Source organism: Oreochromis aureus, linkage group 7 (genome assembly GCF_013358895.1).
Source record: "Oreochromis aureus strain Israel breed Guangdong linkage group 7, ZZ_aureus, whole genome shotgun sequence".
Lineage (NCBI taxonomy): Eukaryota > Metazoa > Chordata > Actinopteri > Cichliformes > Cichlidae > Oreochromis > Oreochromis aureus.
In genome coordinates, this window is record NC_052948.1 from 17,359,020 (window position 1) to 17,379,074 (window position 20,055).

At 40.7% G+C, this 20,055-nt stretch overlaps 1 protein-coding gene across 2 annotated transcripts in view; it reads right to left on the bottom strand.

Annotated features, from left to right (window-relative positions):
- Positions 1-8,219: 8,219 nt before the first annotated feature.
- tasor2 (transcription activation suppressor family member 2) overlaps positions 8,220-20,055 on the bottom strand; it is a 29,134-nt gene continuing 17,298 nt past the window's right edge. For both annotated transcript variants that reach the window (XM_031755642.2, XM_031755641.2), the window contains exons 18-22: positions 18,154-18,276; positions 17,922-18,075; positions 17,720-17,825; positions 9,527-9,708; positions 8,220-9,323 (exon numbers count right to left, since the gene is read on the bottom strand). In XM_031755642.2, the coding sequence (XP_031611502.1) occupies positions 9,226-9,323; positions 9,527-9,708; positions 17,720-17,825; positions 17,922-18,075; positions 18,154-18,276 (663 nt within the window). In that variant the 3' untranslated portion in view covers positions 8,220-9,225. The remainder of the gene's footprint in view (positions 9,324-9,526; positions 9,709-17,719; positions 17,826-17,921; positions 18,076-18,153; positions 18,277-20,055) is intronic.

A 20,055-nucleotide genomic window follows, 5' to 3' on the forward strand; every position in this document is an offset into this window, starting at 1 on the left:
CAGGATGCGTACATCTCAGCCTAGAAAGAGTTGCCACTGGTCTATAGGTGTAAAAAGTCCTGGCCTGTTGAGGTAGCTGGTTTGTGTTGTGCCATCTGCTTAGCCAGCCAGAGGTTGTTTGGTTTTCCTGATGTATAACTCACTTCACTATGGCACTTCACTATGTACGCTATATTACTTTGTCTGTTCTGGGGAATCCGATCCTTGGGGTGAAGCAATTTTTTTGGTGTAGTAAGTTTTGGGGTTTGAAAGGCACAGAGACATTGTGTTTAAAGAAAATGTCTCTCATCTGTTCGGATGCTCCTGACATAGGGGATCACTAAAGGTTTTCATTTAGGCAGCAATTGTCCTTTGCTCCAGGCAATCCAGGATCCAATTCCTTTCTTGGGATTTTCTTACCTAGATAACTGAGCATGCATCTAGACATTGTTTGCTTCACTTCATTGGATAGCTTAAGCTGGGCATACACTGTGCGATTTTTTTCAGTTGCGTTATTCAGCTCCTGCTCAAACTGTATGATTGAATTGCAGGGGTTAGAAGTTCGTAGGTCACGATGCATGGTCTCACACTATACAGCCCGATGCTCTGATGTGACCTGAGTGCTCACACTGTGCGTCCATTAAGTGAAGTGATAACATGAAGCTTATAACACAAAATCTGTCTCTTGGTCTCCCTCTCTGTCTTTCATTCACACAGACACACACACACACACCACCATCAACTTTGCTAAATTACTAATGAAAGACATTGACTAGGCAGCTGCAATTGAGCAGCAATGTCCATCCAACTCTTTTCACTGTTGTTGCGGTCGTTTTAATTTTGTGAGGCCACATCAAAAAGGCTCGGATGAGCTTGCCAAAGTTCTACAAGTTGGGCCTGTTTATAGAACTGAATAACCTCTTGTATGAGAGGTGAAATATCTTCAAAAACCTCCTTTTTTCAACCTCCCAAGACTACATTTATATAACTTCTGGTTCTGAAAAGTGAAGAGCCCCACAGCCGCATGTTCTCCTTAAATTGCTGGCTGTCTGAGTGGTGTCCCAGAAACGATGTGGGCTTCATAGATAATTGGCAAACCTTCTGGAGGAAACCTGGTCTTGTTAGGAGAGACGGCATCCATCCCACTTTGGATGGAGCAGCTCTCATTCTAGAAATATGGACCAATTTATTAAACCCCCAAAATATGACTATCCAGAGTTGGGACCAGGAAGCAGAGTTGCAGTCTTACACGCCTCTCTGCAGCTTCTCTCCTCCTGCTACCCCCCAAAACCCATCTCCATTGAGACTGTGTCAGCTCCCAAACAGACAAAAACAAACTAAAACCAGCAATAAACAACTTAAACATAAAAAATCACAAAGAAAGAACAATACAGTATCCACATCTGAACCAAAGAGTAAAACAATGAAATGTGGATTATTAAATATTAGGTCTGTCTCCTCCAAGTCTCTGTTAGTACATGACTTAATAATTGATCAACAAATCGATTTACTCTGCCTTACAGAAACCTGGTTGCAGCAGGATGATTATGTTAGTTTAAATGAATCAACACCCCGAGTCATTCTAACTACCAGAAACCTCGAAGCACAGGCCGAGGGGGCGGTGTGGCAGCAATTTTCACACCAGCCTATTAATTAACGAAAGACCAAGACAGACTTTTAATTCATTTGAAAGCCTGATGCTTAGCCTCGTCCACCCCAGCTGTAAAACTCAGAAACCAGTCTTACTTGTTATCATCTATCGTCCACCTGGGCCTTACACAGAGTTTCTCTCTGATTTCTCAGACTTTTATCTGATTTAGTGCTCAGCTCAGATAAAATAATTATTGTGGGTGATTTTAACATCCATGTAGATGCTAAAATGACAGCCTCAACATCGCATTTAATCTGTTATTAGACTCAATTGGCTTCTCTCAAAATGTAAAAGAACCCACCCACCACTTTAATCACACTCTAGATCTTGTTTTAACATATGGCATAGAAACTGAACATTTAACAGTGTTTCCTGAAAACCCTCTGCTGTCTGATCATTTCCTGATAACATTTACATTTACAATAATTGATTACACAGCAATGGAGTGTAGACTTTATCAAAGTAGATGTCTTTCTGAAAGTGCTGTAACTAATTTTAAGAATATAATCCACCCACTGTTATCTTCTTCAATGCCCTGTACCAACATAGAGCAGAGCAGCTATCTGAACGCTACTCCAACAGAGGTCGATTATCTTGTTAATAATTTTACCTTCTCACTACGCATGCGACTCTGGATACTGTAGCTCCAGTGAAAACTAAGGCCTCAAATCCAAAGTACCTGACTCCGTGGTATAATTCTCAAACACGTAGCCTAAAGCAGATAACTCGTAAGCTGGAGAGGAAATGGCGTGTCACAAATTTAGAGGATCATCATTTAGCCTGGAGAAATAGTTTGCTGCTTTATAAGAAAGCCCTCCGCAAAGCCAGAACATCTTACTATTCGTCACTGATTGAAGAAAATAAGAACAACCCCAGGTTTCTCTTCAGCACTGTAGCCAGGCTGACAAAAGTCAGAGCTCTACTGAGCCAACAATCCCTTTAACATTAACTAGTAATGACTTCATGAACTTCTTCACAAATAAAATTTTTATCATTAGAGAAAAATTACCAATAATCATCCCACAGATGTAATATTATCTACAGCTACTTTTAGTACCATCGATGTTAAGTTAGACTCTTTTTCTCCAATTGATCTTTCTGAGTTAACTTCAATAATTAATTCCTCCAAACCATCAACGTGTCTTTTAGACCCCATTCCTACAAAACTGCTCAAAGAAGTCCTGCCATTAATTAATGCTTCAATCTTAAATATGATCAACCTATCTCTAATAATCGGCTATGTACCACAGGCCTTCAAGGTGGCTGTAGTTAAACCTTTACTTAAAAAGCCATCTCTAGACCCAGCAGTCTTAGCTAATTATAGGCCAATCTCCAACCTTCCTTTCATATCAAAAATCCTTGAAAGAGTAGTTGTCAAACAGCTAACAGATCATCTGCAGAGGAATGGCTTATTTGAAGAGTTTCAGTCAGGTTTCAGAGCTCATCACAGCACAGAAACAGCTTTAGTGAAGCTTACAAATGATCTTCTTATGGCCTCTGACAGTGGACTCATCTCTGTGCTTGTCCTGCTAGACCTTAGTGCTGCGTTTGATACTGTTGATCATAATATCCTATTAGAGCGATTAGAACATGCTGTAGGTATTACAGGTACTGCGCTGCAGTGGTTTGTATCATATCTATCTAATAGACTCCAATTTGTTCAAGTAAATGGAGAGTCCTCTTCACACACTAAGGTCAATTATGGTGTTCCACAGGGTTCAGTGCTAGGACCAATTCTATTTACATTATACATGCTTCCCTAGGCAGCATCATTAGAAGACATAGCATAAATTTTCACTGCTATGCAGATGACACGCAGCTCTATCTATCCATGAAGCCAGGTAACACACACCAATTAGTTAAATTGCAGGAATGTCTTAAAGACATAAAGACCTGGATGGCCGCTAACTTTCTGCTTCTTAATTCAGATAAAACTGAGGTTGTTGTACTCGGCCCTGAAAATCTTAGAAATATGGTATCTAAGCAGATTCTTACTCTGGATGGCATTACCTTGGCCTCCAGTAACACTGTGAGGAACCTTGGAGTCATTTTTGACCAGGACATGTCCTTTAACGCACATATTAAACAAATATGTAAGACTGCTTTCTTCCATTTGCGCAACATCTCTAAAATTAGAAATATCCTGTCTCAGAGTGATGCTGAAAAACTAGTTCATGCATTCATTACTTCCAGGCTGGACTACTGTAATTCTTTATTATCAGGATGTCCTAAAAACTCGCTGAAAAGCCTTCAGCTGATCCAAAATGCTGCAGCAAGAGTACTGACAGGGACTAGGAAGAGAGAGCATATTTCTCCTGTTTTGGCTTCCCTTCATTGGCTTCCTGTTAAATCCAGAATTGAATTCAAAATCCTGCTCCTCACATACAAGGTCTTAAATAATCAGGCCCCATCTTATCTTAATGACCTTGTAGTACCATATCACCCTATCAGAGCACTTCGCTCTCGCTCTGCAGGCCTACTTGTTGTTCCTAGAGTATTTAAAAGTAGAATGGGAGGGAGAGCCTTCAGTTTTCAGGCCCCTCTTCTGTGGAACCAGCTTCCAGTTTGGATTCAGGAGACAGACACTATCTCTACTTTCAAGATTAGGCTTAAAACTTTCCTTTTTGCTAAAGCATATAGTTAGGGCTGGACCAGGTGACCCTGAATCCTCCCTTAGTTATGCTGCAATAGACGTAGGCTGCCGGGGATTCCCATGATGCATTGAGTTTTTCCTTTCCAGCCACTCACTATGTGTTAATAGACCTCTCTGCATCGAATCATATCTGTTATTAATTTCTGTCTCTCTTCCACAGCATGTCTTTCATCCTGTTTTCCTTCTTCACCCCAACCGGTCGCAGCAGATGGCCCCGCCCCTCCCTGAGCCTGGTTCTGCCGGAGGTTTCTTCCTGTTAAAAGGGAGTTTTTCCTTCCCACTGTCGCCAAAGTGCTTGTTCATAGGGGGTCATATGATTGTTGGGTTTTTCTCTGTATTTATTATTGTGCGATTTATTGTACAATATAAAGCGTCTTGAGGCGTCTTTTGTTGTGATTTGGCGCTATATAAATAAAATTGAATTGAATTGAATTGAAGCAAATGCAGTAGTGCCTTAAACCCAGCTCAATTTTTTAAATAACCAGCAGAGGGCCTTCTCTATTTGCAAAAGAAAAAATGAGGGGAAAAAAAGACTTCTGGGGATAAAGAAGTCTGCAGCACATGTGTCAAAGTCAAGTCCAGCGGGCCACATCCGGCCCGGCGTACATTTATATCCGGCCCGCGAGATCATTTTATATAGATGTACTATTATTGTTATGCATGGTCCGGCGATATGAGGCGCTAATAATATACGAACTACAGATCCCATAATGCAGCGCTGCAGCCTCCTTGCTGAACGCTAGGCTAACTGGGAACATTCCTGCTCAACTCAAACTTCTGTTATTGCGAAGCTAGCTGCTCACAATGGTGGACAGAAAAGTTGATTCTGAAAGCAGAGCCTTTCAGTGCCAGTGGGTGACTGAATATATGTTTACAGACATTGCTGGTAAACCCGTGTGTCTTATTAGTGGAGCTAATGTGGCTGTAATTAAGGAATTTAATTTAAGACGTGCACTACGAGACAAAACGTCAGGATAAGCTGAAAAACCTAAATGCAGAAACTACAGAAAGTAGAAGAGCTAAAGAAGAATCTGACATTTCAGCAGACGTTTTTAACCAGAGCAAAATCACAAAGTGAAGCTGTTGTGAAAGCAAGTTAAGAGCTGCATGATGAAGGTGTGTGACGTCTTGTGTCCAGACAAAACCAGATTTTGGCAAATGTGAGCCTGAGGAGAAATACGATTGCTGATCGGGTTTGTGAGATGGCCACTGATTTAAGAACACAGTTGTGTTAAAAAAGCAAAAACTTTATTGCATACTCTCTTGCTGTGGATGAAAGTATAGACATGATGGACATTGCACAGCTGGCCATCTTCATCCGTGGAGAGGAAATATTGAACATTAAATCGATGCACAATGACAGGAAAAGATATTTTTTAAAACGTATGTCAAAGTGTAACCGACATGAAACTGCCCTGGGACAAACTTGTTGGACTTAGAACAGATGGAGTGCCGGTGTTGTGCGGTGAAAAAAGCGGACTAGTCAGCAGGATGCGAGTAAAGATGCAGGAGGAGAACTGTAACGGTGAGTTATCAGCATATCACTGCATCATACACCAGGAAACGCTGTGTGGTAAAGTCCTAAAAATGGAGCATGTAATGATCACCGTAACGCAAACCGAAATTTTATCTGAGCTAAAAGTTTAAATCAACGTCAATTTCAGTCTTTTATGTGGGAAATAGATTCAGAGTTTGCCGACATTCCATATCATACAGAGGTCCGTTGGCTGAGTTGGGATAAAAATTCTCAATTGAGTTTTTGAGCTCAGCAAGGAAATCTGTCAGTTCATGGACATGGCATGTATGATGCGGTGAAGGCATTTCAAGTGAAGCTGTCACAAATGCACCAGTGCAACCTGCCTCACTTTCCCTGTTGCTAAGTAATGTTGAACCAAGTCAGCGGACTTTGCTGAACTGCACCTGTGCAGATTCAGATGGAGCTGCAGTGTAATGATACATTCAAGAAAAACATGATTTTCATGCAGGACAATGCTCCATCACACGCATCCAAGTACTCCACAGCATGGCTGGCAAGAAAGGGTATAAAAGAAGAAAAACTAATGACATGGCCTCCTTGTTCACCTGATCTGAACCCCATTGAGAACCTGTGGTCCATCATCAAATGTGAGATTTACAAGGAGGGAAAACAGTACACCTCTCTGAACAGTGTCTGGGAGGCTGTGGTTGCTGCTGCACGGAATGTTGATGGTGAACAGATCAAAACACTGACAGAATCCATGGATGGCAGGCTTTTGAGTGTCCTTGCAAAGAAAGGTGGCTATATTGGTCGCTGATTTGTTTTTGTTTTGTTTTTGAATGTCAGAAATGTATATTTGTGAATGTGGAGATGTTATATTGGTTTCACTGGTAAAAATAAATAATTGAAATGGGTATATATTTGTTTTTTGTTAAGTTGCCTAATAATTATGCACAGTAATAGTCACCTGCACACACAGATATCCCCCTAAAATAGCTAAAACTAAAAACAAACTAAAAACTACTTCCAAAAACATTCAGCTTTGATATTGAGTTTTTTTGGGTTCATTGAGAACATGATTGTTGTTCAATAATAAAATTATTCCTCAAAAATACAACTTGCCTAATAATTCTGCACTCCCTGTATTTTTTCTGGGGGTTTTGGCAGCATGTTCATATTTCTAACTTACATAATTTTGACAGGATATATTTTTATGAGGAGCAAAATATTTAAAGTTAAAGTTTTTGGGTTTTTTTTAAGTTAATTTAATCTGGAATAATATTCCTGTCTGTTTTAATTCATATTTATGTTTAAAAAACATTGTTGTAGTGTGTTCAATAAATGTTTATCTTGTTTGGCCCGCAACCTAAAGTGTACCTTGAGTTTTGGCCCCCTGTGCAATTGACTTTGACACCCCTGGTCTACAGGAAACCAGCTCTGGGACTTGTCACTGTCAACACCTTCCTGTTGTGTTTATCGCCCAGTTAATCGCTTGTCAATCCCAAATGTTCAATCTGAAACAAGTACCAATTAAAATCATTTGAAAACTGGCTAAACGTTCTGCAAGATTTAATAATGTTAATTGTTGACAGGCCACTGTTCTCCTTAATTATGCTTTAGGGAGCTTGGCTTCCCATAACGACATTAAAGCACAAAATTCAACTGCTCAATTACTGAGCAAAGAGCATGCAATCTGGTTACAACATAACTTTGAAAAATAATATTCTCTCATTGAGTAGCAGATATAAAAAAAAAAAAATCTCTTACACACTCTGTAAAGTTATCTTTTGAAAAGTGTGGGACTAAGACACTACGAGGGATATGAAGGGAGACCAACTTTCCAGAACTTTAACATATTGTTTCACATCTATAATTGTGAGACCTTTCACTGCATATGATCATGCTGTTATCATTATATAATTATATTTACTCTTGCAGATTGTGTTTTCCTACAAAAAGGTGATGCAGACAGCTCAGACTTCCCAGTTTCCACCCTGCTGGGAGACCTATTGAACACCAGTGAATTGGGGAGGGTCTGCCATGGGATACCATGCACCTGGTTTCCTCATAGGACAAAGCACCATTTGCCTTTTAACAGCTGGGAAAGGCTGGAGAGGACAGAGAAAATGGGTGGATTGTTTTGAAATACTTCAGGCTGGAACAGGCTCCAGTGCCTGTGGAACTCCACCTGGATAAGCAGCCAAGCAAATGAATCATGTTTCAACAAATTTGATGTTGTTGCTTCACCAAATGTGCAGTCTTTCCTTGATCTGTTCAACATGTTTAATATCCGCTTAATTCAGCAATTTGTAACCTGAGGTTGGCGTCACTGCTGTCTCTGTCTTAAGACCCTTTCCTTAGGTTTGGTCCTCTCTTCGTTTAACAGTCATACCTCCATCCATGTCCTCTTAGATTCCCAAATCAAGAACATATGAATAAACCCGAGCCTTCCAGTTTTCTCTCATGTCAGTTTTAATTTTTGGGAACAAGGCTGAACAGAAAACAAGGCAGTAGAAAATCCACAATAGAAGAAATTGCACTATGTATGGAACAGTTTGAAATGATGAGGTGGAGATGGGAAACCAACATTTTAAAGCACTTCATTCAATGGTTGATTCTCATTAGAAAACTAAATATTTTTTATTCATGTTTAGTACAGACAGTGCATTTGCTCATTTGAGATGACTCTGTTTACAGGAAAATAGAGGCCAAACTCTTCCTCAACATGAGCACAGTGCCGAGGGTCTTATTGCTGTGTGAAACACATTAATGTAGTGTAGGTACTCAGGACCATCAACCATGTTAGTTGTTTAAAGAAAATTTGTGAATGAAATCTCTTTATTTTCAGTCAGTTTGCTGTACAGAATACAACCAAAACTAAAGATAATTTACTTAGCATTAACTAATAACATTCAACTGCTGTACATGTGTGTACTATAAATATGTAACATAGCACTTGAAAACAGCCTAATTTAGCTTCGTCTGAAGCCCCAGAGCATGACGACGGCTGGTCAACTTTTTTGCCTGAAGCCATCAACAAACAAACACTATGCTGATTGTGCTGCAAATGTATAAGGCCAGAAGTGTGAGGAAAAAGATAAAATATTCACAATGTAAAACTCACTTGTTAACCAGGTTTACAACACACTTTACAATAAAAATATGATACAAAATCAACACACAGCACAGCTGCTGGTATACTGGCATTACTGCCACCTCTATCCATAAACTGAATGAGAACTAGGTTTACATTTGAACAATGTGGGGAAAAAAAAAAATCAATAATTATTGTTGGATACAAAAAAGAAGAAGAAAAAAAACTGGTGGGACTGAAGAATAACACAATGTAGTACACTTTAAATAGCAATTACTGGTGTATTACTGGGTTCTCCTCACATTTAGTGAGTTTATTAATACATCCTTTAATGAGCAAAACATCAGTTCGTCCAGCTGACTTTTTTTAGGTCACACTGTAAACATTTCACTTAAAGGCTTTGTTAAGAAAGACTCCGTAGTCATTGTCAAGATCCCATTACTCTCAAAGGCGCCGTCTGTTGCTGTATCTGTAAAAAGAGAACACTACGTTATTCCTTTACAAATGGACTTCTGTCCATTTAACCTGGACATTGTTTGAGGCCATTTTAGCATCTTAATGAATATTATATTTATAAAATCCTCCAGAGTACAACTTCAAAACAAGAATATAATGCAACAGCACTCAGTGAATGTCGCAATGAACATAGGTATTAGTATATTCATGTCTCACCAGTTATAAAAACAAGGAAGCGAGATGATATTTTCTGAACCTGCAGGCGGACCAAACATGTGAGATAGTCAGGCTGATCTTTTGACATCTGGTCACAGTCATGGTAAGGTAAAACCTCCAGGATTCCAGCCTCCTGGCCCCAGTATAGAAAGTGTTTCTTTTCCTTTGCCTCTGCACTCAACCTGGATTTGAGAGGAACAAACTTGATGTTCAGAAAGTTAAGACTCTAAAATAAAAACAGATGTTGCAAATGGTTGAAAAAAAAAAAAAAAATACAAATTAGCAAATTCTGTCTGATGAAATCTGGTCTCCGTTTCCTTGTTAAAATAATAATAATAATGATAATAAATTGAAAAGCACAGTTTCATTCTGCATCCCAACCAAATATGTTGTTGGCCCTTTGGATGCCATCAAAACAACTGGCATGGCTCATGACTGTAGCACTCTGTGGAATATAGTAAGCTCAGTAAGTCATAAACTGGAACTGTTATTGGCTGTGGCAAACTAGTGCATCTATGTCCGCCAAGGACGGTCCCAAGCCTGGGAGCAAAAGAAGGAGGGTAGTCGCCCTCCTTCTGGATCCACACATATGGATCCAAACTGATCAATGTTGCACGTTGAAGCTACTGCACCCAGGGGAGCCGATGCACCAGCACTGGGGACCCAGAATGCTGGTGAGAAGTGGACTACTGGCCAAGGTAACATTAGAATTTCACAGATCAAGTGGCGATCAACACCAGTGTATGGAACTTCTACATGAGACATCACATTGGCCAGGCTGAGATCATCGTGCAAGAGATCCAGCGCTGCAATATCCAAATTGCCACCTTTTCCGAACTTCATCTAACGGGATCAGGTACCACCAACGTCAAGCCCTCTTCCACTAACAAACTGATGACACTATTATTCTGGGGGAGATAAGCAAGAAGCACACGTTGGCATCATGGTCGACCGCAGAATCTCAACCAGTGTCCGCACCTTTCAACCCATCTCAGAACGCCTTGCCATCCTCACAATTGATGGAATGATCACAACGCACATCCTCTCTGCCAACGTAGCAACAGAGACAGGCTTGGATGCAGCCAAGGATAAATTCTACAACTGCCTTGAGCTTATCTTGGACACAACTCCAAAGACCAACCTCATCATTATTGCCAGCGATCTGAACTCCCACGCTGGATCCGAATGACTCGGGATAGGAGGCCACCCTAGGGTGTTTCAGCCATGGAGAGATCAACAACAATGGACTTCGTCTTCCGTCCTTTGCTGCAACCAACAATAAGGTCACCAGGAATACCATCTTCCAGCACCCCACCAACCACCAGCTCACCTGAAGAAATCCTAGTGGAAAGGACTTGGCGATGCTGGATTATGTAATAATAAACGCCAGATTCCCATCATCTCTTCAAGATGAGCATGAAATGAGGGGCCCAGACTGTTCGCACACGACTACAACTGAAACTCCAGCACGCCAAGCGGATGTCACTTAAGTCGCCCCGGCTGGACTGGAAGCTGCTCACAGATGATGGACATCGCCAAGAATTCCATCTCGTCTTGTTGAATCATTTTGCCCTGCTGGATGATCCAGACAATGTGGATGAAGTAGTATGCAGGATGATAAAGAGGGACCACGAAGCTTACTGGGACCAAGTGGCTGAAGATCCTGAACAAGCATTGTCGAGACATGAATACTACAGACTCTACTGCACATTGCGTTGTCTAAGTGGCAAAAGTCAACCAATGACAACATCAAGAAAGCTGATAGTACCTTCGTGCGCTCAACAACTGAATGCCTGCATTGTTGGAATGAATTATTTGATGGCCTCTACATGATGTGCCACAGGGCCCAACAGCTGTGCCTCCCAAAATTTTAACTGATGCATGAAACTATACATTTTTAGACACAAGTTGTAACGGCCACCATTTTCTTTCAAAGTTTGAGTCTAACGTTTATTTTTTAGTACCTGACGGCTCTTTTTGCTTCTCATCCTCAACTCTCTGCATACTCTTTCACGTGATTCAGTTTATTTTGAAAAGTCTTGAGCTTCATTGTGAAAGTGGAAAACAAACAAGCGGACAGCAGAGCCACGCAATGGTTTTACCATCATTGTTGCTAACGACAACACGTAAAAACAGGTGCTTGTCCGTCCATAGTGTGGTTATATTAAATATAGGAGAAAGAACTTTAAGAAATTAATATAGCCACTATAGTGACCATCAAAACAATGAAAAAATATTGCTGTAAACAGTTTATTTTACGACACCATGAAACAAACGATAGCGTAATAGGAAACAATAGATGTTTTTATATTGTCATCCAATATACATCGTTATATCGACCAGCCCTACCTGTGAATACAAGAACTACCATGGATTTAGCCTCCTTTCCATCACTGGTAAGGTCTTCATGAAAATCATTCAGTCGTGCCTACAAAAGCATCGCGAGCAGTCAAATAGAGAAGAGCAAGCCAGCCTTTGATGCTGCAGTCAGATCATTGTTCTTCGCCAGCTGAACGAGCGAAGAGTTCGATGTAGACAGCATACAGTGATTACCTTCATTGATTTCAAGTTTGTGTTTGATTGCATCGACTGGACCATCCTGTGGAGAACGTTAGAAGCCGAACATGTCCCCAAGAAGATCATTACCCTCCTCAAATCGACCTACAACGGCTCAACCAGCAGTGGTAGGCTGGTCTTTGGATTCTGCGCATCCGAAGAATTCAAAATCAGAACTGGCGTTAGACAAGGTGATGCGGTATCCCCCTGCTCTTCAACATAGTGATTGATGCAATTATGCGCAGGACCCGCAGGGGAGTCCAGATGACCAATCTGCAACTGACTTGATGTTCGGAGAGGCTACAGGCATCCTACACGAAATCTCCCAATATGCTCAACCATACCTCGGCTCTCTGGTGCAAGAAAACAAAGTAGCATCAATGGAGGAAATACACTCAAGAATCGGTCAAGCGGCGGCGTTCGCCTAACTCCAGTGGTGCGTCTGGAAGAAGACAAACATCACCCTCATCACTCCTCAGCAACAGTGTGATGCGTAGGTCAAGGCTACAAATTGCAAGACCTGGAAATGCACAGTTGACCAAGATGGAAACCCTACGGCATCCACAGCGACGTACTGGCTTTGTGGACAACCTCCCCTGCTGACCACCATCTAGGCACAAAAGAATAAAGAAAAGCCACCTCCTCTACATAAATGACATCAAGTTGTATGCCAAAAGTGAGCGAGACATCGATTCACTGATCCATACCACTGGGATCTACAGTAACATCATTGGAATGTCATTCGGACTGAAGAAGAATAGTCGGATGGTAACAAAGACAGGGAAGGTAGTCAGAACTGAGGGGATTGTACTTCCAGAAGGCAACATTGCAGACATCAAGGACAGCTACAAGTAACCGGGAATCGCTAGGAAAGCTGCAACCACCAAATACTGCAGAGAGTAAGGCAAGTCCTGAGGAGTCAGCTGAATGGGATGAACAAGAGCCAGGCAATTAACACCTATGCCCTGTCGGTGATCAAATACCCTGCTGGGATAATAAGCTGGCAAAAGGAGGCGATAGAAGTCACTGACATCAATACAAGAAAGCGCCTTACCATGCATTGAGAGATGCACACTGAGACTGTACGCTAAGTGAAAGGAAGGAGGCCAAGGACTAGAGAGTGTCAGTACCACTGTCCAGGATGAGACGATAAACATCCATGAGTACATCAGGAAGATAGCCACAAGTAATCGTGTACTTGTTGAATACCTCAGGCAGCACAAACCTGAGAAAGAAGATGAGCCAGGAGAAGAACCATAATGGAAGGACAGGCCCCTCCATGTATGTATCACCAGCAGATAGAAGTAATAGCTGACATCCAGAAATCCTACCAGTGGCTGGAAAAAGCTGGACCGAAAGACAGCACAGAGTAACTAATCATGGCAGCACAGGAACAAGCTCATAGAGGTCCATAGAGGCTGGTGTCTACCACACCAGGTAAAATCCCATGTGTAGGCTATGGTCGTGTCCAAATTCATGGGCTGCATCCTCCTGAGGACCCGGCCTTCGCGGTCTACGTGGGCCGGGTCCTCAGAAGGTCGGGTAGGCCGGAAGTAAACGGCTGTGAAATTGGAAGGTCTAGCCTTCTGAGTAACGTCACCGCCGTCTCGGTGGAGTTTAATAAACTCAGCCGTCTGCTCCTTGCTATCTAAAATATAACAGGACACTGGCGTAAACTCTCGACCATCTCACACTTCTGTTTAATCGGTTTTCTGTTTGACGTTTATTCAGCTGTGTGAAAACCACCCAGGGGATTAATAAAGTTTTATTTTATCTAATCTAATCTAATATCTTTAATCTCAGCCAAACCGATTTACTCATGAACAAATAAAACACTGAAAAAAGCCAAACAATATCATTTTTAGGTTGTCTAAGTGACTTATATATTACGTTTAACCTCAGTAGTGAAAGTCCGCGGTGATCTGAAAATGATGTGCCGGGACTTGTGCCGTTCTCGGCGGCTTCAGTGACCCTCGAGCTCTCGGTTAACTATCGGTTAGCTATCAAGCTGGTGGGTAACAGACGTCTCCGAAAACGTCGAAGCACTTTTGCAAATATGCAATACCTTGATAAACCGAGCAGATATTTGAAGTTTACACAGCTACATTCTCGCCTGAAAATATGTTAAAAGTTTATTTTGTGACCCAGAAAGATTAATAAAAGTAATTTTAAAACTTAGTAGCGGCCGCCATTGCAGGAAACTGGAGTTTGGCTGGGCCGCGCTATGAATTCTGGGATATGGTGGGCCAAGAAGGACACACCCGACCCATCCTTCAAATTTGGGGAAAAGGAGGACGCATTTGTCGGCTGCATTCGGAGAAGTCTATGAATTTGGACAGCCTTCGGCGCGTCGCTGTGACGTAATCGGTCTACAAATGCGGCCTCAGGAGGATGCAGCCCATGAATTTGGACACGACCTATATAAAGACTCCCCTGAGAAAATCCAGCACTTAACAGCAAGGTGAAAGATGCTAGCAGGTAGGACATACATGGGACCAAGTGTCTGGCACAGTATACAGGAATATCTGTGCCAAGTATCAAAAAGGTCAAAGTGGAACATGCCCCCTAGGGTGGTCGAGATTGACCTACTTAAGATCCTGTTTGACTTCCAGTCTGTTTTAAGTTGCATTGTGTTGAGTTTGTCAAACATATTTACTGAACAGTTTAAAGCGGTTCTTAATTTTCCTGAATATTGAGGGGGGTTTTGGTGTTTACACCTTAATGTTGTCCCAAAAGGTTGATTCTGTTCATCTGGATGTAGTGTTTTTATTTATCCAAGTGACTTCTTCTGTCTCAGCTGAGTGCAGGTTTTCCCAACCTTATGAACAGCACTTTTGCATAATGACTGAAACTAGCCCACTGACTGAAAAATGGGCTGTGAGGATCAGTTTCTTGATCATTAATATGCAAACTCTCATGACCATTAACCAACAACCACTGATCAAAGCCCATTGACCATTGATCAAAGACCATTGATCAATGCCTATGAGTACCATTCACAAAGAGTTAGGGAACGGCTGCAATCGCAGCACTGTAAAATGTTGAAAGATGTACCATTAGTCCTGCTCCTCAATTCAGAGATAGTCTTTCCCTTTTCACCTACTAATTCAGAAGTCACTTTGATGAGTAATGAAATGTTTCTCCCACTGAAAACGCTACATTCAGATGAGAAAAATCTGCTTTTTGGGATTTACTTATCTGGATGATTAAGGTGTCTTGATGCATGCTCAATGTTGGTTTTTGTGCAATAGATGTAATAAAGATTATTGCATAATTTCATTGTTAAATTATTTAATATTAGTACTTGAACTGGATTGCACTTTTCTGTTCAGAAGATGATTTAATGAGCATGAATAATTAGTCAGTAGTTACAAGACAAAATCTATATTGTTAATTAAATGTTAAATAAAAATAAAAGAAAATATATTTTGTTGGTTCATGTTTAGACCCCACATTGATTGGATGATGGAGGTAGTAGACCTCCTGCTATTTTAGTTGGGGACCCCGATGTAGAAGGTGAACACAACAGTGGTCCCAATACAGGGCTCTAGAGTGCGACCAATTTGGTCGCAAATGCGACCAAATTTTTCAGTGGTGCGACTAAAAAAAATATTTGGTCGCACCAGTGCGACCAAATATTTTCAGGTAACAACAACAAAAAAAAAATCTCTGCAACTCTCCGTGTGGTCAACAACAGACACACATTATGCCCCTATCGTGGACTAAACCAATCAGAGATAGTCAGGGACGGGACCTCTCTGATTGGCCGTGGTCCAGTTGAAAGTGCAGGTGGAAGAGAGAGGTGAGTAGCTTGAATAAAGCGATATCAATTCATTAACGGATTCCACACAAAGACGTAAACACAGAGCGGACCCGACGCATCAGAATCAGCTTTGTCTTTCTCGGCTTTCTCACCCCACGGCCCGAACACGGACACGCTGTCGGAGCTTAGCGATTCTGATGCGTCGGGTCCGCGCTGTGTTTCCGTCTTTTTTGCGCTAGATTCTGAGCTGCAGGTTTTGTCTCTCCAACCAAAATTCACCGAGCCAGCAGCAAAAGAAGCAGCAAACTACGCTTCACATTTGATCAACGTCGTCATGAACTCCCTCTGACTTTTGCTGTTTTGCTTCCACCACGATAAAAATCACACTTCATGCACAGCTCTCTCTCTCTCTCTCTCTGTACATCAAGAACAGTTTCCCATCTCAAATCTCTGTTTTCTGCATTATCCATTCGCTTATTACCCACCAGTCTACCGTTGTTTACAGCGCTGTCGGCCGCTGTCTTTTTCTTTTCTTTTTCTTTTTTTCACTTAAATGACCTCGGACAAGAAAGCCTAATTTCTGCTGTTCAATACTGAAGAAATTTAAACTTCTTAAAATTATGCAAAATTGCAGAATATTGCAGAATATTGCAGAGTATTTTTAAGGTTATCTGCTATAAAACGCCAGACCAGGAAAATCTCCTTCATGTTTTTCTGTTTTATTCTCAGTTACTTTGACACAAAGGCATCTGCTGTGATGTTCACAATTCTGATGAAGTCTCATGTGTATCAGTACTGATAAATGATCAGAATTATAATATTTCTGACTGTCTGAGGCTAAATTGAATCGAATCAGGACTTTGAGAACCGGAATCGAATGGATTATAGAAATCAGTGATGATACCCAGCCCTAGTGAGCAGCCTAGGCCTGACAGAAGTGGATGTAGCTGTGGGTAATAAGAAAAGAACTATTGATAACTTTTGTGTTAAGTTAAGGCCTGATCCGTCTGAAATTCATAGCCAGCTCTGACACGGTGCCATCAATCTTTGAATGCTGAAAAAACAGCAGTGTATCCAGAAAACACATTATATGCTGCAATAAATGCACTGCCCAAGTGTCCCCTCTCCCCACTGCCTTTCAGCAGCAGGCAGCAGCAAACAGGTCGTCAGAGGAGGCCAAGATGATGATTAAGTTTAACATTTTCTACAATATTGACAAAGCAATTTAAGCACAAGTTTGTTAGTTAATAATTTAGAAATGAATATTGTCTGTATGGACTTCTCCCCCAAATAAAGTGCACATGTAAAACTGCGGTGTTAAGCGATGCGGTTGAAAAATTTGAGTGCGCCTAACTTTTGTGCCGGTACACCTAAATTTTTAAAGTTAGGCGTACCGGTGCGCCCATGTCAAAAAGTTAGTCTAGAGCCCTGCAGTAGTAATTCGAGAACTCAGTGCAGTGACCCCCTAAGCTGAGGAAGTTGCTCCAGCAGATCCCAGGAACAACACCCAGGATCTCTGTCAAGAGAACAGTCCTAAGAATCCTAAGAACAGCAAAGATACTGTGCAGAACCCTCAAGCACCCAGGTCTCTGGTAGAGTTCGTAATTCTATTAGTTTACTGGTTTGTGTTATATTACTAGTACTACTTCTATGTGCCCATGTTTATTTGTTCTCATGTTTTCTTCATTAATTTCCTGTTTTATGCCATTTTGTGGTGCATTACTACATTTTATCTTTTTTAGAAGAACTATATAAAAAAATAATATCATAAATTTCAAACAAAGAGTGAAAAAGAAAAAATTTCATCTTGTGCAGGTGAAATATATCAAATTGGAAAGTTTTATTGTAGTTATTCTTTGTGGGCTGGTCCTTACCTTGCATTTTCCTTTAGTCGACGGCTGTCTCTGTAATGCAACATCCATTTCCATTTTCCCATTTTGCTTAGCTCTAGCAAGATTTCAGACACTTTTTTCATGTTACCTATAAATTCATTAAAGGTTCAAGCAATTAGTTAAATTAGTGTTCATGAAAATACTCCAAACACAGAAAAGTAGTGCCCAATAGAAGTGCACATACAAAGGCTGAGAGCATCCAGCGCTGTTCTGTCAAACATTATAAAACCACCCTGCATGAAGAGTTCCTGATGTGTGAGATTCAAAACATCATCTGGTTCATCAATTCCAGCAAACTGCACATGCCGTGACTTCTTCAGCTCAAGCAACTGTGGGACCTGAAAAGCAGAAAGTTGAGTCTTTAAAAACTTTTATTTAAGTTTTGTTGTGATCTTTTGCACCAATAGAACCATTACCTCACAAATATGCTCAGCAATGTCTTCATTCTTGAGGATGATGATCAAAGATGAAGAACAATCATCACCAGGGAAGAACTCAGATGGCTGTACAGAAGTGTGGCCCTCTGCCTCTAACTGTGCCTATTGAAATAAAAATAATTACTCAATGAGAAGTTATAAATATATGGCAAGTTTATATTTTATATGTACAAGGGTTATGAAAAAAGTTGATATCCTTTACTGTCACACCTCAATAACGGCTACTATAAGCACAAGCTTGTGAGAAATAAACAATTCATTTTAAGTTGTATATATTTTTTGTTACATTTGAATCTGACCCTTAACTTAGAACCAAAATGAACCACCAGAAGGTTTATTTTGAACCATTTGGCATTTTAAAATCATGTAACTCTGTTACATGATTGTGGCTCAAACCCCACAATCTCTTATTTCATTACTTTTTCTAAATTGACTTATTCCTCATATAATAAATTTGGGGGTTTAAAGGGAAAAAAATTACCACCATTCATACCTGGAACTATCGATAGTTATCTACACAATCAACGATAGTTATCTACACAATCAACACAATGTTGATGTCCAAAGAAAACAATGTAATATGGTGCAGTCAACAATCACTGTATGGAGGGTACACACTTTTTGATATGAAGGCATGTGTTTCATGAATCAGAGACAGCTACATGAAATGGCTGGATGAGTATATAGGGGACTATAGTTAGATTAAAGACAAGGCAGGGTAAAACAGTGATGAGATATTAGGCAGAGTGGAGCAGAGTGCATAATGAATGTTTGAGAACCCGGCAGTTTGATGTTGGTGCATGGCAATGGAAAACCTTAGCTGAACTGAGTCCAGAGTGTGTGAAAACAAATCCTAGCAAATAAAGAGCAAAATCCAAATTGGATGGGTTTCAGTCCAGAATAGGTAAGGGGCTGTATACTGGGGTGGATCAGTGTAGATGCTGGATGAGAGAGAGGAAGATACGGTGAAGAGAAGATATCTGCCTCCGGTCACTACGTTTATTCCCTGATAGGTTGGTGAGTGGTTACAGCTGTTGCTAGGCTAAATTTCTTGCAAACAAACAGTGCTACATCAGAAACTCTCAAACTCTTGTGATTGATTTGGCTGTTAGCAGAATGCCAAAGTTGCCTGAAGTCTTCACAGAAGATGCTGACTTGTCAGCAAACATTTGCTAACTAACCACTGACAAGTAGTGAAACTTGAAAAAGTGTGACACAAACAGGAAACCTTAATGCTAAAACCCAAGACATTTCAAAAGGCCCAACTTTTACTTTGAAGGCAACCTGTTTTTGTTGTGTTTGCTTCACACTTCACAGTTTCACAAACGTTAAGCAAGTTCCACACATACTACAGACAACCTGCTACACCAGAAGCAATCACAAGTGGTTTTGGTTCAGATGTCTTGATGCATGCTCAATCATCCAGGTAAGTAAATCCCACTGGTCCTTAGCAATCAATTTTAGAGCAACAGCCAGCAACCACTTAAAACCAGTCAGGGAATAGTCAATCATTACAAAAAAAAAAAAAGTTCTGTAAGAAAGGATTTCTTTCCCATTGCTGCTATTGTTCCAAGCCAGGTTCAAAACAATCCTTCTGGTGGTTCTAGATCGTTTTGAATGGGTTAGGGTTAGGATGGTAATCAGCATACTGAACATACTAATGGAAATCATATTAACTGATTATACTGAGGGAGTAGGCCCAGTAGTTTACATCAACATCTGTCTTGACTATTGTATTCAATATCCATTTCTGACCAATGAGTAACTTTTTTCTTGTACCTTTCATATACAAGCATCTTGTGTATCACATTAATTTGATCAGACATGTCTGAGATATAGCTTATAAACACTATATGGCTGAGGACACTATTTAAAAAAGTG